General features: G+C 49.3%; 1 protein-coding gene across 1 annotated transcript in view; it reads right to left on the reverse strand.

Moving 5' to 3' along the window:
* The window catches only part of SLC25A48 (solute carrier family 25, member 48), a gene marked incomplete at its 5' end in the record, with an annotated part of 43641 nt that overhangs the window by 12484 nt on the left and 6603 nt on the right, over positions 1-24554 (reverse strand). Inside the window, 4 exons of the mRNA XM_010844622.1 lie at positions 2263-2396; positions 5080-5337; positions 20328-20586; positions 22816-22887. Coding sequence (XP_010842924.1) covers positions 2263-2396; positions 5080-5337; positions 20328-20586; positions 22816-22887 — 723 coding nt within the window. The remainder of the gene's footprint in view (positions 1-2262; positions 2397-5079; positions 5338-20327; positions 20587-22815; positions 22888-24554) is intronic.

Below are 24554 nucleotides of genomic sequence, written 5' to 3' on the forward strand. Positions count from 1 at the left end.
CCCTCCGCCCGGGCGGGAAAACCTGCGGTGGCCTGTAAAAAGTTCCCAGCCACTCTTGGCTATAGGACCTGGAGAACACTGACTTGGGCAGTATCACACACAGCCTTTGTGGAAGTCCAGGTTTCTGGAGGAGAAGTTCTGGCCCTCCACTGGAGCAAAAAAATAGAAATTTGAACACACTTGGATGGCAGTTAGTAAAAAATGGAGGGTTTGGGATGAGGCAGCCATATTAGATAAGGCCTTGAGGTCAATAGTAAATTAGTACTAATAAATACAAATACCAATGCTAATACTAAAAAGTTAACTCTTTCTAAATGTTCTTTATGTATTATGCATTAAACTGAGCACTTTTTATATGCCTCATTCAATGTAACCTTCAAATGTCTCTTCTCTTTATGGTAGGGATGGTTATCATAGGAGAAATTGAGGACTCGAGAGATAAAGCTTGCCTGGATTCCCCTAGCTGACAAGTAGCCAGACCTGGTTTGGAACTCAAGTCTGATGATTCAAGTTGTGTTGTTGTTTAGTCACTACGTCATGTCTGATTCTTCGCAACTCCATGGACTGTAGCCTGCCAGGCTTCTCTGTCTGTGGAATTTCCCAGGCAAGAAAACTAGAGTGGGTTGCCATTTCCTCCTCCAGGGGATCTTTCTGACCCAAGGATGGAATCCACGTCTCCTGCACTGGCAGGCAGATTTTTTTTTTTTTTTTTACCACCGAGCCACCAGGAAAGCCTCTAAGAAGCACTACAAGAAAGCCAGGGGCCCATTCGAGGAAGAGCAAGTATGAGGGGACTAGGAGGTATCATGGGAGGCAAGATAGATAGGGATGAATTCGTTTATAACCTTAGACACTAGATGCAGAAACCTGATCTTCATTCTGAGATAGTTTAGAGGCAAGAAGAGGCTAGGATTTAGGATAAGCCCTTTGGGTTCAGGAGAAGAGAGACAAGCCCAGGCTGGAGGCTACTTCAATAGCCGAGACCAGAGGTGATGGAGTCTGGCTGGCGTTGGGTGGAAAGCAGCAGACAGATGGGGAAACTGGAACTTGTGAGATGTGGTGACTGTGGCGGGTCTGGGAGTTCTTACTTGGCAAAGGGGTGAGGGTGAGGTGCTGAGCAGGGAGTGAGGAAGGAGTTCCCAGCCTATTTGGCTGAGGAGGCAGGGGACTGGCTCAAGTTGGTGGAGTAGAAGGATGTGTGCTTATCTTCTCCTGTGAGAACACCAAAATCGCAGCTAGTTGTTGAACAACTATCAACAGGAGGACTCTGGAACCCACCAAAAAAAGATACCCCACATCTAAGGACAAAGGAGAAGCTGCAACCAGATGGCAGGAGGGGTGCAATCACGATAAAACCAGATCCCATACCCACCGGGTAGGTGACCCACAAACCAGAGAACAATAATACCAAAGATTTTCTCCCACCATTGTGAAGGCTCTAGGCCCCACAACAGGCTTCCCAGCCTGGCGATCTGGCAAAAGAACTGGGAATCCCCAGGGACTCTGCCTTTGAAGGCCAGTGGGATTTGACTATAGAGCTTCCACAGGACTGGATAAGAGGCAAGCTTGGCGACTTGGAGGTGGGTCCAGGCCCCGGCTCTATCACACGTCAGCTGTGTGACCTCAGATTGGTTACCAGTCCTCTCTGAACCTCTCAGCCCAGTATTTTTTGAGCATGCACAGCGGAGGGAGTCCAGGGTGAGGCCATTGCTGAAGGCTGGCAGCTCCCCAGAGGCAGTGCTCATTGTGCTCGGTAAATGGTAACTGCCAGCACTTTGGTTTCTCTATTAAAGTCTGACATCCCTGCATTTGTCTGACCCTGCCTCGGACACGACTTAAGCGACTTAGCAGCAGCAGCAGCAGCAGCAGCCCTTGAAGCAGTTGATCAAATGTATAGTTCGATATATGATCAATGATTGTAATAGTGTAACTCTAGAAGGCGATGGCACTCCACTCCAGTACTCTTGCCTGGAAAGTCCTATCGACGGAGGAGCCTGGTAGGCTGCAGTCCATGGGGTCGCAAAGAGTCGGATACGACTGAGCGACTTCACTTTCACTTTCATGCATTGGAGCAGGAAATGGCAACCCACTCCAGTGTTCTTGCCTGGAGAATCCCAGGGACGGGGGAGCCTCGTGGGCTTCCATCTGTAGGGTCGCACAGAGTCAGACATGACTGAAGTGACTTAGCAGCAGCAGCAGCAGCCCTCTGGGGACTGACACTGACCCCAGACGTCACTGACATGTGACTGAGGCAGGGCTTACTTTAAGACCTTCTTTCTGATAACTCTGGGAGATGCAGTCCAGGACACCTCTGTATTTGTTTACATAAACCCCATCAGCTTGCAGTCGGCTCTTCACGACGTCCATAGGAGTTGCTGTTCCCCAAGAAATTGCTCCTGTAAAGAGAGAGACAAATAGCTATGAGGGGCTAGCTGGTCAGGGTCTGGAGGGGCACTGGCTCCCTGTAGATTTCTGGAAAGAGCTCAGGGTCAGGGCCTAGGAAAGGGGTCCCTGACCCTCCCTCACCACATGCTGTGGGACTCTGCAGAAATTTTCTGCCTCCTCTAGGCTTTGGGTTTGTCTTCTGTAAAATGCGCCAGCAGCACCTCTCTTCGTGGGATTGCTGTGAGGACAAATGAACTAACGCAAATGAAGCATTTAGCACAGAGCCAGGTGCGTAGCTAGTGCTTCGTAAACAGAAGCCTGTATTGACAGCTTTTACTGGAAGAAAAGGCCCAGTACTTTCCAAGCACACACAGGGGAGGGAGTCCAGGGTGAGGCCTGAGGCTGAAGGCTGGTAGCTCCCCACAGGCACAATTTATTTTGAACACAGAGACACTAAACAAACACTTGGAGATAGGCTGCTGGCCAGCTGAGGGATCGTAGAGAAGGGGGAGGGGCAGGTCTTTAAAGAGCTCTTATCTTTTGCAGTGACGTGGAATAGGAGAACCCTTGGGACCATGTGCCACTGAGTCTTCTTCATTGGATAAAGCTCAGGTGTCCCGGTTTGAGCACTTTTGTGACTTTAAAGGACTCTAAGAAAACAGCACCAGGTTATTCTGTAAACACAGATATTGGCACATTCTTTGACGGGGAGACAAAAACAAACTGATGCCAAAGTCCAAGGCAGCTGGTTTGCAAAGTTTTGTAACTGGTGCCCAGCAGCTCCCAAATGAGGCCTTAGCCTGTCCCCAGCTCCCTGCCCGTCCTGGCCTCCCAGCCTTTGTCCTCTGGGAACCCTCTGGGCGTCTCCTGCCTCCTGCCAGGATAAATGGGGCTGCTTTCCCTGGAGTCAGTCCAGGTGCTGCCCTGGCATATCCCTCTGTTCTCAGCCCATGGGCTTGGGCATTACAAAAACAGGTTTGCCTGCCAGGCTACATGCATCTGCTCTCACCAGAAATGAGAGCAGTAGGGGCCTGTCTGCCCTCTCAGCCAAAAGGCACTTACTGAGCACTTACTGGGAGCTGGCACAGGCCAGGCCTCAGACATGCAGGGGGATGGGGAACACTGGGGTCTGGTGGCTAAGATGTAGGCTCTGTTATGTATTTCCTGTTTCAAGCACAGCTGGTTATGATGAGGAGGAGAAAGAATGACAATTTTCTTTCTTTTTCTTAAAAAATATTTATTTGGCTGCACTGGGTCTTAGTTGCAGCACACGGGATCTTGAGTTGCAGCATCTGGTTCCCTGACTAGGGATCGAACCCTGGGTCCCCTGCACTGGGAGTTCAGAGTCTTAGCCACTGGACCACCAGGGACGTCATGATGATTTTCTTCTCTCCAGTGGATCTTTCCTGTCAATATCAAACATACCAGGCTATCAGCCTTCTTAAGAAGCAATCCTCTCTTGACTTCCATCCCCTCTCTGACTATAGCTGTGTTTCCCTCTTCCCCAGTACAGTGCAGTCAAATCCCTCAGAAGTGTTGTGTGTACTTGGGTTCTCCAATTTCTTTCGTCCCGTTCTCTCTTGATCCCACTTCAGTCAGGTTCTCACACCCTTCTCTTCCTCCAAATCTTGTCAAAGTCACTGGTGGCCTATGTGTTGCTAAATCCAAGCCCTGAGAATAGCAAGTGCAAAGACCTTGTGGTGGAGAGGGAGCCAGGCACGGTCAAGTTGCAAGAAATGGACCAGTGTGACTGACACCGAACTAAGTAAGGGGACATGAGCAGAAAAGGAGTGCAGAAAGGTAACAAGCAGATTGCTGATGGCCTCGAAACCACCGCAAGGTCACTGACTTCCAGCTGAAGTGACATGGAGATGCAGCGTGGGTTCTGAGGAGGGAGGTTCAGTAACTAGTCCATGGCCACAACGTGACTAAGTGTGGATTTGAACTTGGCTCTTTCTGACGGCAGTGTCCCCACTCCACTGTCTGCATTAGCTGTGTGACTTTGGGTTGGTCACTCTGAACCTGAGTTTTCTCATCTGAAAAATGGGGAGAGTAATTCCTACCTTCTGGGGAGAATTAAATCCTCATGTTAGAAAGACTTGCAGGGTGCCAATATTTTAAAAAGGTGGACCACGATAACAGATTTTTCTTTTCAAAGCTCAGCGCTATCTGACACAGAGTGAGTGCTCAAAATATACCTTCCAACTGAAAACAGAAAGAGCCCAAATAGGGACTCAGAGAGAAGGTGCGGGGAGAAAGAGAGGGGCCATTCCCCATCCCTAGTCCTTCCTCCGCCTGGCTAGGTCTGACCGTGTATATGTGCATGCGTGTGTGTGTGTGAGTGCATGTGTGAGCTAAGTCGCTGTGGTCATATCTGACTCTTTGCGACCCCATGGACTGTAGCCTGCCAGGCTCCTCTGTCCATGGGGATTCTCCAGGCAAGAATATTGGAGTGGGTTGCCATGCCCTGCTCCAGGGAATCTTCCCAACCCAGGGGTTGAACCCAAGTCCCCTGCATCTCCTACTTTGCAGATAGATTCTTTACCACTGAGCCACCAAGGAAGCCCCAGGTCTGACCATTGCAGGTACTTAACAAAGAACTGTTGGAAGAGTGGCTGGATGAACCCTGCCCTTGCCCCACTGTCCCGCTGCAGTGGTCAGCACAGGGTCAGGGATCAACCGTGCTGCCCTTACCCGCCATTCCGCCCGCCAGCCACACAGCACAGGGGCTGGGGCCTGCACAGGCCTCGGGCGTGATCCAGTCACTCAGGAACACGTAGGGGATGAAGTAGAGGCAGTAGCCTGGAACGTCCCTCAGCAGCATGGCGCTGGCTCCCCGGTACAGCCCCGCCAGGCCTTCTGTCCGCACGATGGTTGCGAAGCAGTGCACAGGCCCCTGGTAGGCTGGCTGCTCCCCAAGAACTGCCACTCTGGGCTTCAAACCGAGGTTGGCTGCAAAGACAGAGCAAAAAGGTGGCAAGTGGCCCAAGGCAGGAGACTGGCCATCTCTGGCACTGAGGCAGTCCAGCCCAGCCCATTGAGAGTTCCCACTCACGTCACCAATTGATTTTTACCAAACCTTCTGACTGTCTTGGCAGCTCAAATGGGGATTCTGAAGTCCCAGTGCGGAGCCCTTGCCAGCATGTGCCGCCAGACTGGAGGCAGTCCCACCAGGTGATAAAACACCTGTTGCCTTAGGATGCCCGGGGGTTCTCTGTCAACCATCACTATGACGTTCTGAGCAGGTGTGACTGCACGATGTCTCAGAACAAACATGCTGAGCCAGACCAAGCTCTGTCTTGAAGCACAGGCTGTAAAGTCCAGCACACTGTGTGGGTATGTGTGTGTGTGTGTCTACTTGTACATAGCATGCTAAAAATCATATGAGATTTAAAACTAAACTGTCCCGGCTCCAAATCTTGGCCCTGCTTACCAACTTTTTGACCTTGGTAGGCACCTTTCAAGTCTTTATTTCTTTACCTTTGAAAAGAGGACAAGCCCATACTGAAAGTTGCTAACACAGTAGATCTTAAACACTCTCACCACATACCCACACAAAATGCTAACTATGTGAGGTGGTGGATGTGCAAACTGACCTTATCTTGATATCATTTCACTACACATATGTGCACCAAATCATCACACTGTGAACCCTAAACTTATACAAGGCTATATGTCAACCATATCTCAATAAAGTTAGGAAATTGTATTTTTTTAAAATGAAAATGAGAATAGGCTGTTGTGAATATAAACAAGGTAATACCTATAAAGAGCTCAGCATGGTGCTAGGAACATTGCAGGGGTGCAGTGGTCTCACCAGAGCATTACTGAGACCAGATGACAGGCTGGAAGGCTGGACATGGTCTCACTGACTCACTCCAGCCCTGGCCAGGTGGTGCCCTGAAACAGTTGTAGGGCAGACCTGTGCCATTGGCCCCTCAGAGTCCAGGGCACAGAGTGCTGTCTCCTTCTTTGACCACTGGGATCTCTGCTGGCAGATCATTGGTCTTGGTCTGGTTGTTACATTGGTAGTGTCTTCTCAGGACATACGTAGACAGAAAGCAGTGACTCTAATCCTTCCACCTGGCTCCTTTTATCTCCCTGTCTGATGCTCATCTACTCTGCTACAGACTTTTGGCATAGCTTTGACTCGTGGCCAGAGAGACCTCCCAGTCCCAGTGCAGATAAAGCAGATCATATTCTCAACTTTCCCTTCTTGGAGAACTAAGGTGACATGACCAGGACAGAAACAGAATGGAGCTTGCTTGTGACCACATGCCCATTTTGTCACCTGGGTTCAATTCCCTGGAAGCACCAGCTCATTTGGGTTTTTACAGCATGCTGGCTAAGAGACAGATCATTTTCGTTACACAGGTGAACTTCCAAGCCCCCTAAACAGCCCCATCTTTATCAGATGAAGGTCAGGAAAGAATACTCAGCTTCATGATGCCACAGTCCAAACAGGAAATTTAGGAGTTAAGTACAACTTGTCCTTTTCACTTATCCTGGATGTAGACAAGGTCAAGGGGGAGGTTTCTATTTGCCTAGAAAATTTGCTTTGACAAACTAGTCCCGTATATTCTTCCTGTGTTGAGGGAAGAGAGGGATAAAGGCCATGTGTGTTAAGCCAACTGCGGGAGGCCGAGTCCCATTCTCTTTCACAGTGGATCCCGCAGGGAATGAGCAGGTGTGGCAGCCACGTTTAGGGGCACAGGGCACTCTGAGCTCAGGGCAAGGTCAGATACTGCATGCAGTCTTTGAGAGCACTCTGGGAGATCACTGAACACTCGTTTCTCTCCCAAAGCCACTAGGATACCACTAGGGTCATCCTGGGAAAATTTGGCATTAAACCAAATAGTTGTAATTGTCCCAACATATAAACTTTGCCTGGGCCATGCTCACATGGAAGTACCAGTGATTTGTCCCCAAAGTCAAAGTTTTCATGAATCAACTATGAGTATGATGTAGAGCTCAAAAGTCACTTACTGAAGGAGAGCTCCTGTTAACATTCTGCTTGTTTGGAGGTACAGATGTTGGAAAAAAAAAAAAAAACACCTGTCCAACCACCAACTGGCTTTGTCAAAAAAATCTGCCTTTTTTTCCCTTTTCTTTTCAGAATAAGCAATAAGGAAATTCTCTCATATTCTTCTAGGGTTATAACATAAGCAATCTAGCTTTAATTGCTTGAAAATGATCCATTTACAACTATTACATCAATATAATTATAATTCTGACCTGGAACATTGACATGAGTCTGAGCTGATTGTCAGGGCCTCTGGACACAAGGTGATACTGTGAAGCCCTCAACTTCTTGCAGCTCACCCCTGACATTTGTAAATAAAATTTTTATTTGGAAATAATTTCAAATTTGAAAAAACAAAGTACAAAAAAAGAGAGAAAATTTGACACAGAACCCCCCACACCTATATTTACACGTTTACCCCTGCACCTATTTTTAACATTTTACCTTATTTGTTTTATGGTTTGTGTGTCCTCTCCCTCCCTCCCTGCCCATACCCTTCCTCCACTCCTCACTCAAACATGGGTGTGCAATTAAACTGAACAGATGCCTTTGTCCCAATTCCTAAACTTTGCCTGGTTCAGCTCCAGGTAACAGTGACCCGACCTGGAGTCAAGGTTTTCATCAATCAGTTGTGGGTACGATGTGACTTTCAGGAGTTACTGATAGAACGAGAGAGTCTGATAAAATGGGAAAAACATTTGACCAAACCGAGAGCCAACCTTGTCATCAAGACCCAACCCAGCACCAGATCTGTACTTTCATTGTTTTTCTCCCAAAATAAGCAAGAAGGAAATTCTCTGGCCCATACATACAATATATAATTTTATTCTCTGAGCCATTTCAGGGTGAGTTACATACAAAATAGCCCTTACCATTGAATTCTTCAGTCTGTGTTTCCTAAGAATCAGGATGCCATTCTACACGCTGTGGGAAAGGAGCCAGGTTCATAATCACACGGACAATCTTCGTATCTAATGTACTGTCTGTGCTCATGCTCCCAGTGATCTCACGTTGACCTTTAGAGTGTTTCTCCCCACCCCCATGACACAATCCAGTCCATCAGGTATTATATTTCGTTGTCATGTCTCTGTAGCTTCCTTTCATCTGGAGCATTTCCACAGCCTTGCTTTGTTATTTTTTTTTTATGATGACAATGACATTTTTTAAGAGTACACCACCCCCTTCTTGTTAACAGAACTCCTCTTATCTGAGGTTTGTTTGATGTGTCCTTGTATTACACTGAGATGATGCATCCTTGGCTGGACTTCTTCCCCCTTCTCCAGTCTCACCTCTTTTCCCATGAAGACCAATCAACCTCAAGATTCCCTTTGTCTTCTCTGGCCTCCTTTACTTGTTTTCATTAGCTTGTTTTTTCAACTGAGGTGTAATTTACATCCCATAAACGGTGTAGCTGATAAGTGCACAGTTCGTGAGTTTTGACCATGACATGCACCAGTACCCTATCCTACTGAGAAAATGGCATCTGATGCTTGAAATAAGCCATTTTGGTCACTCAGGCAGAGCAAAACTCTAAAGGCTACCTAGCCTCTCCTGCTTTTCAAGGTAAAAGGATTCTGTGATGTCAACGATGTGTCACCCGACAAAAAGCAAATCTCTTTCAGGTGACAGTTGTCACAGGCCCACCTACTTTAGCGTAGTGGTATGGACAGTTCATACAGGACCATGAGGCAGAAGACGGCAGGCATTCTGATCAGTTGCTCAAACCACAAGATGCTCCATGGCTCATGGAGGTGTTGCCAGGGAGACCTGGCAGCCAGACTTAGAAAAGCGCTGAATCGGAGCCTCTGGTAACTCTAACTCTGGACCAGTTTTAGTCTGGGTAAAACACATTTTGGTGACCCTTAAAAACTGACTTGGGAGGTTGCTGGCAAGCAGCTCTCAGAAATATACACAACCGATACATGTGAATTTGTATGTCTTTGTGCAAGGAACCCAAGGAAGGAGGCGGGTACTTTGCTCACACTGAACCTCCCCTCAGCCTATTGTTCAGGAACCTCCAGGGCTTGGGCTTGGGGGTGCACACATGCCTGTGAAGGGGTTCACATTAGGTATATTTCCTTCTAGGGTGAAATGTATTTAGTTTCCCTCATGAGAACTTTTTGTTCTGAAGTAAGGATAAGATGATGAATCAAATTTTGATTATTTCTTACCCTGAATGCTTTGCTATTTGCTTTGCTATTGAGGCCATTTTTTACTGTCCTCTTTAAACTAAGAGCCTTTTACTATAATAGGTGCAGTAACACTCATGATGTCTGTGGTTTTCTTTGTTTTCCTAAATTCATTTAGGATCAAGTCAAGCCGACATGACAGGCAGGATATTCAAAGTCAGTAATATCACCTCCCACTCTGCTCCTCACCTTCACCTAAGAGCACAGGAAGCCTCCACAGTTCTAAAAAGACCCCTCCTCTGGGCTCCCCTGCGTTGTTTGGCCCAGTCCCCTCCTCGCTCCTTGGACCACACGCTGTGCCATGTGGCTCACTGCTCAGCAGCAGCATCGCTCCTTGGACCACACGCTGTGGCCATCTGGCCCCACTGCTCAGCAGCAGCATCTGGCACCTGGCTTGCTGGCTCCTGCCTGGGCCAGGAGGCCCCTCTGATGGCAGGTGCCTCTTCAGAGAATTCTTCAGGGGATGGGGGTGTCCAGGTTTAGCCAGTCCTCACAGGTACCCACACAGTCACTCCTTGGGGGATCCTCCTACCTCAGAGAGGCTACACTGGCCCAGACACAGGCTGAGGTCCCTGTAGATCTGCCTCTGGCGCCCCTCTGCTGAGAACCCAGGGACCTGCTGCAGCATCCCACGGTACCCTTCCCAGACGAACACAAACACTTTTTAACTCTTTCCTTCCTAGGGCAGTGCTGTTCAGTGTCTTCAGTGGGTCATGGCCTTGGAGACAGGAAAGTCAGGTGAAGCACAGTGACTAGTCACAGATCCACTTGAAGTAAGGAGAGCCCAGGCCTCAGGGACACCAGCTCTCCTCTGTTTGCCGGTGGGGGTTGGAGGTGGACACAACACCATTTCTTAACACATCAGTTTCTCCTGAAAATCCTTAGCAAGTCAGCCACCCACAGATGAGGCCCTGCTGGTCCCCAGTCAACAATGTGCAGGCTCACCAAGTGTTCTGTGCTCAAATACCCCTGGGCCAGCAGGCTCTCAAGTGCAAGGCGGGAGCACGGGGTTACTTCAAGGGACCCACCAATCCACAAGCCTTGAAGACGGATAGAATTCCTCAAATATCTCATACACATGTCTGACCATTTTTCTCACATGTGTAGGTGCTATTGTGGGAACTCAATAAAAATTACTTAAATACACTGACAATCCACAGTAGTTTCTTATCATATGTGCTTTCTTAATCATGGACATTAAGTAAAGCCACTGTTCTATGGGTTGGACTCCATTTCATATACTTAAAAAGTACTCGTAGGGACTTTTCCGGTGGTCCAGTGGTTAAGAATCCACCTTCCAGGACTCGGTTCGATCCCTGGTCGGGGAACTAAGACACAACATGCCTATGGGCAGCTAAGCCTGAGTTCCGGAACTACCGAGCCAGAGGGCTGAAACTAAGACCCAACATGGCCAAATAAAATAGATAATTTTTTTAAAAAGGTACTCATAGAAAAAACCAGGACCCTTAGTGCCTGCCAAGGCTGTACCCCTGTCATGATCTGTTTTGGTTGCTTCTGTTTTTGGAGCATGTGGTTTTCCCCTAACTGGCTCAGTGAGTTTTCTGGTATTGGAACCACACACTGTGATGTGTCCCAGGCCCTGTGACCCTGTGCCTGACACTGTGGCACCATTCAGAGAACACTTGAGCATCTGATCAGCAGCTCTAGCAGTGGGGCCTCCCAAAGCCGCATCTCCCATGTTGGATGTTCCTCCAAGCCCAGCCCTGTCTGATCCTTGTGCCAGAGACTAAAAGCCATTTCCAAATCACGGTGTAAGCTTCCACATGGCCTAAGATGCTGTGGAAGCATCCGGTACTATGGATGGACATCCTCCAATAGACAGGCTGGGTATAACCTCTGGGGTTTGGATTTGAACAGGCTGGGGGACCCTGGGTTCACCTCCCCAGGATATTACCAATGGGAAGCTCCAGCCTGGTTCCTGTTTGTAGAGGGTATGGCAGTTTTCTCATGATCTAAAGAGTCCATGATAGGCAGATGGTTTACTAGAAAGAGCTCTGTGTTAGGAGAAGCTGGGGTTTACTCTGCTGCTCAGTTGCTATTTTCTATACAACCTAGTGAAAAAGACTCCCCAACACTAGCCTTCAGTCTCCTTGTCATATACAAAAGGGGAAGAATAAGAGGCCTCTCCATATCCTCATTGGGCTTTTGTGCAAATTAACTGAGAACGCACTTTGACAAGTACAGTTTACCAAAATGTGTGTTGTACAAATGTATTTTACTTGAGGCAAATAGTTATCACTCTTGTCTTTATTAACTTGTCCTGATGTAACTTCAGATTCCAGAAGAGCCAGACCTGCCAATCTCAGGCAGCTGCGCCCTGCTGTGCCCTGCCATGACCTGCCAAGCCTCCTATGGAAGACTGTGGGTACCCATACAGCACTGAGAGCTACCAACACTAGCATCAAGTAGAAATCAAGACAATATTTGCCCTTGTCAATTGAAAGAACAAACGGGTGTGTCTGTATTTACTGTACGCAACTTGTACAATGGTGCATTATGTTGTGTACATCTTCATTAATTTTGGCAAGCTATGTGAGACCACAGCTTGAAAAAGATTCAAACTGTCCAGAACTCAAGGGTGCCTCTTGAACTGCATGGCTATATGCCTGGCCTCTTCACAAAACACCTCCCTCCACTTTTGGGCTGCCATTGCTCCAGCCCTCACTTCCTATTGGCATACAGACTACTTGAGAAGAAGGCCCCAACTGTGGTTTCTGTGCCACTTGTCACATTCCAAGAATTCCTGCCTTCCCATAGGCTTCCTTCTTTAGAAACTGATGGAGCAACATATATCTCTTTACAGAGCTTAGCATCAATCATTCCTGCCCTGAACTGGGAAATTCTTAGAAAGTATCAGATGGCTAACCTGCCTAGAGATAAATATGCTTCTGAGCAGCCTCACATCTTTATGGGAGCAATAAAACTATGTTGCTAAAGAGACAAACTGATGTAGTCAGGGCCTCTGAGGCACAGTTACTGCCCTTCCCAGTCAGACATTTCTGAAGGTCCAGGGAAATCGCAGAAATGGTTTCACCCCATTTTGTCATCAGACAGCCTTCCAGACTCAAATGGGCTTTGTGTTCAGGTGAGTGAGTGATGATCATCCTCAGCTGGCACTCCCCACTCTTACCATCCAACCCAGCCCTTGTCAGCATGTCCCCTCTTGGCACATCCAGATATTAGGACCCTCTCCTCCTCGAATCCTGGCTACACTCTCTACCCTTCATTCCATCAGATTATATTAAATATGGTAGTCAGGCTCCCTCAACTTCCTTCCTCTTGCCTCGAAATTCTCTCTCAATTATCTCTTTCCTTCTTCTCTCCCAATTTGGAAAAGAGTCTTTTTCTTTGGTCTCCATTCACTGTCACCCTGACTTCAGCAGCTCTCCCTTCTTCCCTCTCCTTCCCCACAATGGTGACACTAGTCTCTCAGGACTGTGTTTCCAGGGTGTGGAACTGCACAGGCTGGGGCAGAATAGCCCAGAGAGCACGGATAAGTCACTTAAACCCAGCGTCTGTTTCCCCACCCACCAGATGGAGACTGACAGTGCATATCTCATAGAGTTGCTGTGGCGACTGAATCTCAGGGTGTGTGTTAGCACAGAACGCATGGCCAGGCACGGCACTTGTTAACTATAGCTATTAGCGTTCAGTACAGCTCCTTCTCAAACTTCTTCACAGCGTTTTCTCATTGCCAGTCCCCTCTTTGTTTTTGCAGCTCAACTTGGCATTTGCACTTAATGTCATGACTTCAGCTGTCACTTTTACGTCTGTCAGATTCCTGTCTAGATCTCCTGCCCTAACATTTCAGCTGGAGTTCCCCTCTCCCCAAGAACAGGAACCAAGGCCAAGTCTCCACACTCTCACTTGAGACTGCCTCTCCAGCCGGGATCCAAACCGTCAACCGCAACAACGAGCATGCGTGCTGACCCACTCCCACCAAGTTCTGTCTCGCAGGCTTCATCTGCTGTTCCATTCCCTTTGTAGGTGGTACTGCCTCCCTCGTCGCTACCCAACTTTGAAATCCTAGGTCATTTTCAACACTTTCTTCTCTCCTTATTGGCCTGTTGGTTCTGCATTATCTATGCCTCTTTAAGTTACCGCTCCCCTGTGTTCCCAAAGTCCATGGCCCTGAGACAGGTTCCCAGCCTCTCGCCTGGTCTGTGGCAGCAGCCTCCTTACCTCTACCATTCCCACCCCTTCCATTCCTCTGAACGTCAGGTTCATCACTTCCTGACACACAGCTTTGCTCAGGTCATGCTGATGTCCAAGACACCCCACTGCCTGCAGAATAGCACAGAAACTCACACTCAGCTAATAATCCAAGCTCTTCATACCTGACCCTGTATCTTTCACCCTTCCCCACTCATCCCTACACAGACCCGCTCTTCCTGCCCCTGACTCCTTCCCTCCATCGGTCCTCAGTCTAAAAGACCTCCCCCTCCCCACTTCCAAATCCTAGCCAATATTCAAGCACCCAATTGACAGCCACTCCTCTCTGGAGCCTTCCTTGTGTGCAGAGCCAGATTCTGAGGTTCCAGAGTCTTCCACAGGCCTTTCTCACTCCGGTGCACATTTGATTCCCCACCAGACTGAGGGCTCCATGAACACAGGGCCTGTGTGTGTCTGATACCTGATGTGCCCACTCAGCTTTGCTCATTGCAGAGACTGGGAAAATGCTAGTGAATGAATGGAAGAGAGGATTTAAGCAGGTATAACACTCAGCCCTTTGCCTCCAGCTGGGCCTGGTGGAATTCCTGCAAAGGTCAGCACAGAGTTAATGCTGAGTCCTCCTCCAGTCCCCCAAACCCTGGCCTCCTGTGGTGTTAAGGGCTTTGTGATCTGCACATTAATTAGGTTCTTAATGAAAACACAGACCTGAAAGCTCCCAGATGGGGGAGGAGTGTCACTGGCCACTGGGCTCTCGGATGTGACTTGGCCCAGGTAGAACTGCTGGCCCTGGACCTCAGCCCCGAATTCCAGCACGGGCCCAGCAGGGCGCCTAGTGCAGCTCATGCCCGGGGAATGGTAACTTGAAAACGGCACCTTCACAGGCACCTTACTGTCAAGGCCAGATCTGAAAGAATTCAGGCCAAGTGACAGAGACCCCGGGGAGAAAACCTCCATGAAGTTGGGCGTTTTCATGAGGATAACTGCCGTCCAAGGAGTTTTCATGAGGGGTGGGCAATGCCAAATGGACATTCCCTTTAAACTTCAGTAAATGCTGATATCATTTGGTAAAACCCCTCTATATAACAAATTTCACAACATGTACCAAGAATCCTAAAAATGACCATACTCTTTGACCTACTCATGAATCAAAGAGCCCACACATTTAGGGAAATGACTGCAAATGAAGGCAACTCTTTATGCACAAATTTGCTGATCACATCACTATTTTTAAAACAGGAAAAACTGTAAACAACGTATATTTACATTAGTAGGAAGACTTCTAAATAATAAGTGTAACTGTATTGCTAACATTTATCTCATGTTTTCAATGTATCAGACACTGTGCTCAGATCTTCGTGTGTTATGCATGATTCTATCCCATCCCAGTTATGAATGAGCTACTCTTGTTATTCCCGTATTGCAGATGAGGAAACTGAGGCTTGCGTTTCCCAGGTGGCACTAGTAGTAAAAAACAAACAAATAAAAAACCCACCTGCCAAAGCAGGAGACCTAAAGATGCTGGTTTGATCCCTGCATAGGAAAGATCCAGGGATCCCTGGAGTAGGAAATGGCAACCCACTCCAATATTCATGCCTAGAGAATCCCATGGACAGAGGAGCCTGACGGGCTACAGTCCATAGGGTTGCAAAGAGTTTGACACTACTGAAGCGACTGAGCACAGCACACAAACTGAGGCTTCCTGACGATCGGTGAAGATAATAGAAGCAGGTAGTCTAACCCCAGAAACTGAATTCTTATCACGCTATATCATCCCTCTCAAAATACGTGTGTGTATTTTATGGACTATTGTACATCTGTTTTAAATATTATCCATCTATTTTCATTTTATAATGTTATTTTAGTAACATGGAAAATGTTTGTTACACTGTTAACAACAGGATATGAAACTGTCTAGATAATATGAGTAAAACCTCTTAAAACATTTCATCTATGCACACTGAAAAGGAAGAAGAAATACACGAATGTATTAATGGTGACTGTACTTGGTTGGATGGCTAAACTCTTTCCCTCCACATTCAGACAATCAGGATGAACTCAATGGCTTTATATCTGCATGTCTCCAACCAGATGAGCTGGGTTCTCACCTCAGCATGGCCTGCATTCCACCTGACATCTGCCCCCAAACAGGGAAGCCAGAGGCCTCTGGCCCCTGCCTTCAGTATGGAGCGTGGTCTCTCATAGACCCCCATTGTCACCACCCAGGAAGTGGACTGGCAATTCTGGGGTAAAGCTGCAAGCCATGAGCAATCCCACAAGCCCCGCACAAGGCAGCTTAAATTTACCCATCTCAGCACAGTTGTCAAGGAGAGTGGGCTTGGCTCAGAGCAGAGACCACAAGCTGGCAGCTAACCACTAGCCCACACTGTCTAGTCCACACAATGGTCTGGGCTGCATGGTGTTAATGTTGGTTTGCATTTGACTTCGGTTTTGATTGAATTATCTGACAATTTCCAATTAAAAGACCCTGGGAAAATCTAGCTCTCTGCCTTCTTTTTTTTTTTTTAAGATCCAGGCTGTGTGGCAATAGTCGGCTGGAGCTGAGTCGAAGCCACCCCCTTAGAGAGGATTTGGGCAACCTGCAACTATTTCCCATCACTCCCCATTGCCTCCCAGGCACCAAGGCTAAATGACTGCATTTCTAATACCAGAGTGACATGGAAAGTAAGCATGTTTTGTTTTTCTATAAGAAGGGGGAAAATGAAGTACAGGCTCGGAGGGCTGCAGGTGTTCAAACAATGGAAAAGGGTGCATTCTCCAGGCACCCGTGCTTACTGATGCTTCCTGCCTGGGCCCAGCGAGTCTACCCCCTACCTTTGGCCTAGAGGGTTTCTGAGGAACAAGTGAAAGAAAAACCACATCCTTCCTCTACTTCTGGAGGGATTCCGGGCAGAAAGAACTGCCTGATGACCCACCACCTGCCTCCCCTGCTTTTTCCCCAGTAGTTGATCCTGCCCAGCACCCACAGTCACCAAAGCCCCCTCTCTCAAGCATCTGAGGGGACGAGGGAGGTAAGGAAGAGTGGCCATGCAGAGAAGAGCTGCCCAAAGCCACAGAATTCAGACCCACCCCTTGGAGCCCACGGGCTGCACCCACTACTTGAACAATGTCATTTTAGAGTCAAGTTCCCACTTCCCTTCCCTCCCTCAAAGTTTGCAATTGGTTTTGTATATGATGATTCTCTGCAAAGGCCCAGATGTTACCAAAGTCGCTGCAGCCTCAGCTTCTACAAAACCCTGGGGGCAGAAGCAGAAACAGCATCAGTGGTCCTGAGTCACCTGCCTGGGCCCTCGTCCCAGCTCCACCCCCGATTTGGGCAGGGACCTCGGGCAGGCAGTGGAATCTCCCTGTGCCTCTGTCTCCCCTTTGTAAATGTCCAGGAACTGGGTTTTTGTGACTATTAAACACAATGAGCTCTTTACACAGTGCCTGCCACATGGTAAGCTTGAGTAAACACTGGCTCCTTGCCCCCACGGCCAGGAGTGTTCTGCCTTAGTCCAGATTGGAGGTTCTAGGGGCACAGCCGAGGGGGACCCTCCAGCCTTGGTTTCTACCTTCTCTCCGCACACTCGGGTCAACTCCTTTGTGTTTGCACTGTCAGATAACCTGCTGGGACCAGGTGCTGATGACTTCGAGCTTAGAAGGGCTGAGAAAAGTTTTTCTGTGTGCAGGGCCTCCCCTGGTCTCTTTTTAAGAGCCTTCCCTGAATTCCCTAAAGGCTAGCTTCCTGGCACCCTGGAAAGGACAGAACAAGTGCATTTTCATTTTCTGTTGCTGCCTAAAGGGGTTTGCTTAAGAACCGGTTTCCTTCTGGTATCACAGATAAACTTACAACCTGGGCCATGGTCCCCATCCATACAGGAGTAGGATGAGATGCTGGGGAGGAATAGAGCCGCACGTTCCCACATCCTCCCTGCTCAGAGGGCTTATCCAGCTAACAAGGGCTCCACAAGAGTCTTGACGTCCCAGATGGCAGTTCTAGGGAGTTCTGCCCCAGGCCCCCAGGGCCCAGGCGAGCAGGCACAGGTGGCCCTCAGTGTGGCCTTGAGCAGGTGCGCAGTCCTGACCTCCAGGCCCTCTTTTGACCCCTCCCACCACCTTCCCCAAAGCCCTTCCTGACCCCCAGCCTGGCTGAGAACCTCCTCCACTCTCCCCCACCCTATGTGGAGTGGCCCAATGCCTGTCTGCCTGTTTGCTGGACGGAGAGCTGCAAGAGGAACAGGACAGAGTCTTCTGTCCACCACTGTGGTCTCAGCACTTAGCCATAGGCCTGGCACACAGCAAGTGCATAACTACTGTGTATCGGGTAAATGAACCTCACACTGTCGGGGGGATGTTAAATGGGGCCATGCGTAAACAGCACTTAACACAGTGTCAGGACACGATGAGCACTTAGCAGCTGTGGCAGCTGCTAACGGAGGCTGCTCTGCTCCCTAAAAGTCAGGCTCCTGCACACCCAGGGGTGGGGCCTTTCTTGGGTCTGGCTATTCTGGAGCTGCTCCCGTCCTTCCTCTAGTCGCGGAGACTTCTAGTCCGGCTTCAGGACTCCTGTAGCTCAGGTCTTAGCCTGCTAAGTCAGCCACCATTCTAGAACCCTCTTCAGGGAAAGTGTAGGTGGGCAAGGGAAGAACAGAGGATGGAACCCAACACTGTCAAGAAAGTTCACCGATGAACTTGTCTCCGAATGTCCCGGCATCCTGTGTCCCAGCACTCTCCCTGGGTGTCCAGGCTGGCTGGGGGCCCTCACAGGTACACATGCACACCTGCCCCGCTCTCCTCCCCTTCCCGGGATGAGGCGCCTTGGTTGTGAAGTGGGCAGGGCTGCCCCCATGAACCGAGGAGCCCCATCACTGAGACTCATCCAACACGTGGACCCCAAAGAGCTCCAAGCCTTATGGAGAGAAACCTACTCTGCACCCTAGACCAACACAACTTTGTGAAAGTAGACAGGAGAGCACAAAAAACCAGCCTGGGGGTCAGGACTCCTGCGCTCTAGGCCTGCTCACAATGCCCCTTCATTTCTCTACATTTTTGCTTCTGCCTCTAACACAGGACCATATCAGTGAGCTTCGAACTCTTCTCAGAGGTGCAACCCTTTGGTCAAACTGAAAGGCACCAAGACATGACTCAGCGTGTTAGGCAGGTGGGGGTGCGGATGCCCCTGCGCTGCATCTCCTCGGTGGCCCCCAGGGGGGCACACTCCGTGACTCTCTGGGTGAACCATCTCAGTGTTGCCCTGCATCTCTCTGCATGCTCACAGGGACCATGGGCCCTGGGGCACTGAGCACCTAGCAGCTGTGACTCCTGTTCTTGAGGTAGGAGGGGCCCCTGTGAGGAGCAGCAGCACCATGCTTGGAGTGTGTGCAGACCTGCCCTGGACACCTGCCCAGCTGAGCAGGGAGGGCAGGTGAACCAAGGAGCCTGGGTAGCAGTCGGGGGAGGAGAGGCACTGGCCCAGGATGCTCCTGAGTGACCTTCTGGGGCTTCAGCCATGGGCCAGCACAGCTGACTCCCCACCCAGCCTCTGTGGGCAGAAGGCTCACAGGGAGGCCACTTAGAAGGTGGCCAAGCAGAGGGGTCTTATCCACAACATCTGTCAGGTATATATCTGAGGTCACAGGAAGGACCAAGACGCAGTCCTTCCATCATACAGATAAGGAGACTGAGGCCCAGAAAGGGATGGTATCCTCCCTGAGGAGGCAGAGTAAAATGAGAGCCAAGGACCAAACTCCAAGGTATTGGAGTTTGTCTAAGAGCCCCCAGCTCATCCTTTCTCTACAGCTGGCCCTTTCTGTCCACACAGTAAGTGCCTTCTTGTTCTTTCCAACCTCCTTTATCAAAACTGGTCCCAGGAGAAGAGGCACGCACCTCTTTCCAGCAGGGAGGAGATGTCAGCTCCAGCTCACCATGGGGCAGAGTAGCTAGCTACACAGAGATAAGAAATGAAACTCTAATGGAATGTGGATGGCACGGTGGGGGCACCCACTTCATGAAGCAGCAGCCAACCCAGCTCAAGGCCTCCTGGCTGCACTCCTTGGTGTAAGGGGCAGGTGTGGTTCTGAGACCTGGACAGTCACACAGGGCCCCTCACTTGACTTAATGCTCTGCTCTTGCCCTTTTAAAATTCTTACTAATTTGAAATCAAGATACTATTTTTGTTTCACGCCAGGGGCTACAAACTATAAAGCTGGTGCTGACTGGCCAGTCATGAACTGTGTGTCCTTGAATAAGTATCTCAACCTCTGGGAGCCTCAGTTTTCTCATCTGCAAAATGGAAACAACCACAGCTCCCGCCTCAGGAAATTGTTCTGAGACGAATTAAGAGAACATATGTGGGGCTCTTCACAAACGTCTGGTACATAGTAAACCCTTGACCAATGAGAGTTACCACTATCAATAAAAATGATTTGACATAGATGCCCTGCTCCATAAAAAGGATATTAACCAAATCCCAGATCTAGGAAGCCATGAGAGGGTCACAGGTGCCCAGATACCAGGCCACCTCCCTGGCCTCTTACCTTCCTGAAATGGCTGTGTTTGCATCTGCAGCCGGATCTTGATGAGGTCCACGGGAGCACCCAGCCCGACAGAGACCACGCCGGCCACCATGCTGGCCAGAAGCAGGTCAGACAGCACGTGGGGTGGGCCAGCCTCAGGCTCCCGGCACCGGTGGTGGCTGAGGAACCTCTGTGTGTTGCTGAAGACCCCAAACACCACCGAGTTGTAGACAGCGATGCTGGCAAGGGGGAAGGACATGCCCTTGAAGAAGCCAAACACCTGTGGGGAGACCCAGGAGGAGGACGCATGAGGGCCTATGCCACCCCTGGAACAGACCTTGCCCTCCTGGAGCCCATGGCCTGGTAGGGGAGACACCACAGGAAAAGCAAGCCAGTATGTCGATGGAAAGAATAAGAGGGCGCTGATGTGAAAGGAGAAACAGGGGAGCAAGAGAGCATCCTTGCCCTGAGGAGGAACTGGCTTCTACATGAAGCTGTTTCTTGAGCCACGGTGCGCTGGGCCTGGGACCTGCATTTGTCACCAGAGCGGCAGGGGTCCTGTGGCCGAGGGCAGCCCATGGAGGCCCAGTGGGCAGTGGGCTTGCCAAGCACCACATGCTCCCTGCTCACGTGCCACTCCAACAAAAGCATTCTCTGGGCACGCGCCAAGCCCTGCAGGACAAGAAAGAAGCACTTTACGCCTGCACTGAGCTCACAATCTGGAGGCGGGGGAGGAAGGGACCCAGGCAGACAGACTGACAGGCAAGTAAAATATAATGTGCTAAGTCTGTAGTAGTGGGGTGTGAAGGGTCCACAGCCCTGCCAGGGGCACCTGGGCCAGCAGGTAGCTGGGTGCCCCTGAGCATGTGCGTTTGTTGGGACAGAGCTGGAGGGAGAATCCCCAAATGAATAGCATGAAAGGCTTCTGTACACACATCCTGCGTTCTCAGCAGACACCACAGATGTGCCACTGAGCCTGGAAAATTCCAGAGGCCCTTGGAGGAGTCAGAGCCACATACAGGGCACCAAAGGTGAAAAAGCACTGGGAAGCAATTGTAAAAACTCCAGGCTGTACTCAAGCCAGTTCAGCCTGACCTGCATGCCTGCACCCTGTTTACAAGAGCCTGGACACCACCTCACACAAGCGTCCACACACGCATGTGCATGCAAACACACATGCATGCACTCACCATACTCCAGACTCCTCCTCTACAAGGCCCCTCAGATAACTCGGGACATCGCTTAGCTTTGAACCACCGTGTCTTAGAGGAATGGCAACAGTCCCCACAGAAACCCCAGGGCACATGTCCCAAAAAGGAGAATCAACAGCTGCCATTCAGAGGATGGAGGAGTAGGACAACATTACACCAGAACAGCTAGTGCTGGGTTTGCAGGGCTCACCCTGAGCAGACCATCCAGAGAATCAGAACAACATGCAGACACAAGACACACTTCAACCAAGGAGAAGAAACTCCAGGTGCAAGCAGGAGACTCCTGAGCTCCAGGCCACTTCCCAGGAGGGAGCCTGGTGGGGACAGAGGTCAATAAGGGGGTCATGTTCCCAGTGACTCAAGGAAAAGCCCAGTGCTGCCACAGGGCTTACACCTATTTCTTTTTTTTTTTTTAATTAATTTTTATCAGAGTGTAATTGCTTTACAATGTTGTGTTAGTTTCTGCTCTACAGCAAAGTGAATCAACTATACGTACACATATACCTACAATTTTTTGGATTTCCTTCCCATTTTAGGTCACTACAGAGCACCGAGTAGAGTGCCCTGTTCTATGCTGGAGGTTCTCATTAGTTATCTATTTTATACATAGTAATGTGTGTGTATATATATATATATATATCAATCCCAATCTCCCAATTCATCCCACCCCCATTTTATCTCCTGGTATCCATATATTTGTTCTCTGCTTATGCCTATTTCTTTAAACTAATAGTTCATTTCATCCTAACTTTTAAAATTTATTGACAATTCCCCAAGGAGGAGTCTTGGAAAGTCTTCAAAAAGCACATACTCATTCTCAAGAATGGCAGCTGATGCTTCTACAAAATCTGTTACTCAGATTTTCTCCTCTGCAGAGAAAACCCCTGGGTCCCCTGGTCTGGAGTGACGTGTGATACAATCCTGCTTTGGGTGCCTGGGACCAGAAGAATCACCCCACTCCCACCCCTCGCCCCACTCTGGGACAAAGGGAGCTCGTGAACACATGGCCTACCTGCCACTCATCTGGTTTTGAAAACCTGACAGGTCACCCTGTTTCTGCAGGAATTTTCCACTCCATGTTCCTAAGTGCCTCAACATTTCTCCAGAGAGATGACGCACAGTTTTTTCCCTCAATACTATTGCACCCGGGGACAGGGTTAAGTTTAGGTAATACATAATATTTGAGGAGTGGTGTGAGATGAACAGGGAACATTGAGCCAAAGGTGATGAGCATCATGAACAGGGGGTGAGGACGTGACTTTGGTCCCCAGGAGAACCTTCCCTCCAGGAGCACTTACACTCTCCCTCCTGTACACCGTGCGAATGCAGCTGAGGGTGCTCCCATAGCCAGAGCCGGCCTGCAGGCGAGCCTGTGGAGAGAGGCAAAGGCAAGGGCCTGAGGGCCAGGTGGAGACAGGTCATGTCCCCACCACTCCCACGATACTGGGCTCCCAGCACAGGGCCCCAGAGAGGGGAAGGCCTGCCCCTGTGACCCCGTCCCAGCCTGGCTGGCCTTCCGTCTTCTACCCGCACCGCCTCCCTACATATCCCATTCACCCCTTGCTAAATACAGCAGGAGGCCCCTCGAGCTGAGAGAAGAAGACAGGCCAGTTTGTTGCACAAGAACAACACTGGTTTGGAGACATATGGTTTTGCTGCATCTTGAATACAAAAGCTAACCTGTGGCTCCAGCCTGTCTGCTGTCCAGCACCCTGTCCTCCCAAATACTCCTGGGAGTGGCCTGCTCACCTCACCTCCTGACAAATACAGAACCCCCGTATCTATCCCCGCAGTGATGCACTGGGCTCCTCGATGGCCTCCTGCTCCCCTGCTCACTCCTTTTTCTGTATCGACACAACATCTTTTCCAAACAACGATGAATGTTTGTCACTGCTGTATCAAGCTCTGCAGAGGCCTCCCTCCAAAATCGGAAAAATCCCACCCTGAACCAGCACCACAGAGGTCCTGGGTGGTGCCTCTGTGGTGCCTCTCACCACCTCCAGGCAATTTCCTCCACATCTGCTGTGCCTATCACTTAACACATTCCTGGACCCTGGACCATCAGTTTCTTCCTGCTTCCAGAACATTCCACCTACATTTCTCCCCTGGAAGGCTCTTTATTCAGCTTCTTCAGCTCATCTTTTGGGTCTGAACTTCAGTGCTCCAGTGATGTGATCTGCCTATCTGTTTTGCTGTTGTTGCTATTCCATCGCTAAGTCATGTCATACTCTTTGTGTCCCCATGGACTGCAGCACGCCAGGCTCCTCTGTCCTTCACCACCTCCCAGAGTTTGCTCAAACTCATGTCCATTGAGTCAGTGATGTTATCTGACCATCTCATCCTCTGCCGCCCCCTTCTCCTTTTGCCTTCAATCTTTCCCAGCATCAGGGTCTTTTCCAATGAGTTGGCTCTTCATATCAGGTGGCCAAAGTATTGGAGCTTCAGCTTCAGCATCAGTTCTTCCAATGAATATTCAGGGCTGATTTCCTTTAGGATTGACTGGTTTGATCTTGCAGTTCAAGGGACTCTCAAGAGTCTTCTCCAACACCACAGTTCGAAAGCATCAATTCTTCAGCACTCAGTCTTCTTTATGGTCCAACTCTCACATCCATACATGACTATTGGAAAAACCATAGCTTTGACTGTATGGACCTTTTATGGTAAAGTAATGTCTCTGCTTTTTAATACACTGTCTAGATTTGTCATAGTTTTCCTTCCAAGGAGCAAACTTTTATTTATTTATTTTTTTTTTTCATTTCATGGCTGCAGCCATTGTCCACAGTGATTTTGGAACCCAAGAAAATAAAATCAGTCACTGTTTCCACTTTTTCCCCTTCTATTTGCCATGAAGTGATGTGACCGGATGCCATGATCTTAGTTTTTTGAATGTTCAGTTTCAAGCCAGATTTTCACTCTCCTCTTTCACCCTCATCAAGAAGCTTTTTGCTTCCTCTACAGTTTCTGCCATTAGAGTGGTATTATCTGCATTTCTGAGGTTGTTGATATTTCTCCCAGCAATCTTGATTCCAGCTTGTGC

The sequence above is a fragment of the Bison bison genome, unplaced genomic scaffold (genome assembly GCF_000754665.1).
Source record: "Bison bison bison isolate TAMUID 2011002044 unplaced genomic scaffold, Bison_UMD1.0 scf7180017864203, whole genome shotgun sequence".
Lineage (NCBI taxonomy): Eukaryota > Metazoa > Chordata > Mammalia > Artiodactyla > Bovidae > Bison > Bison bison.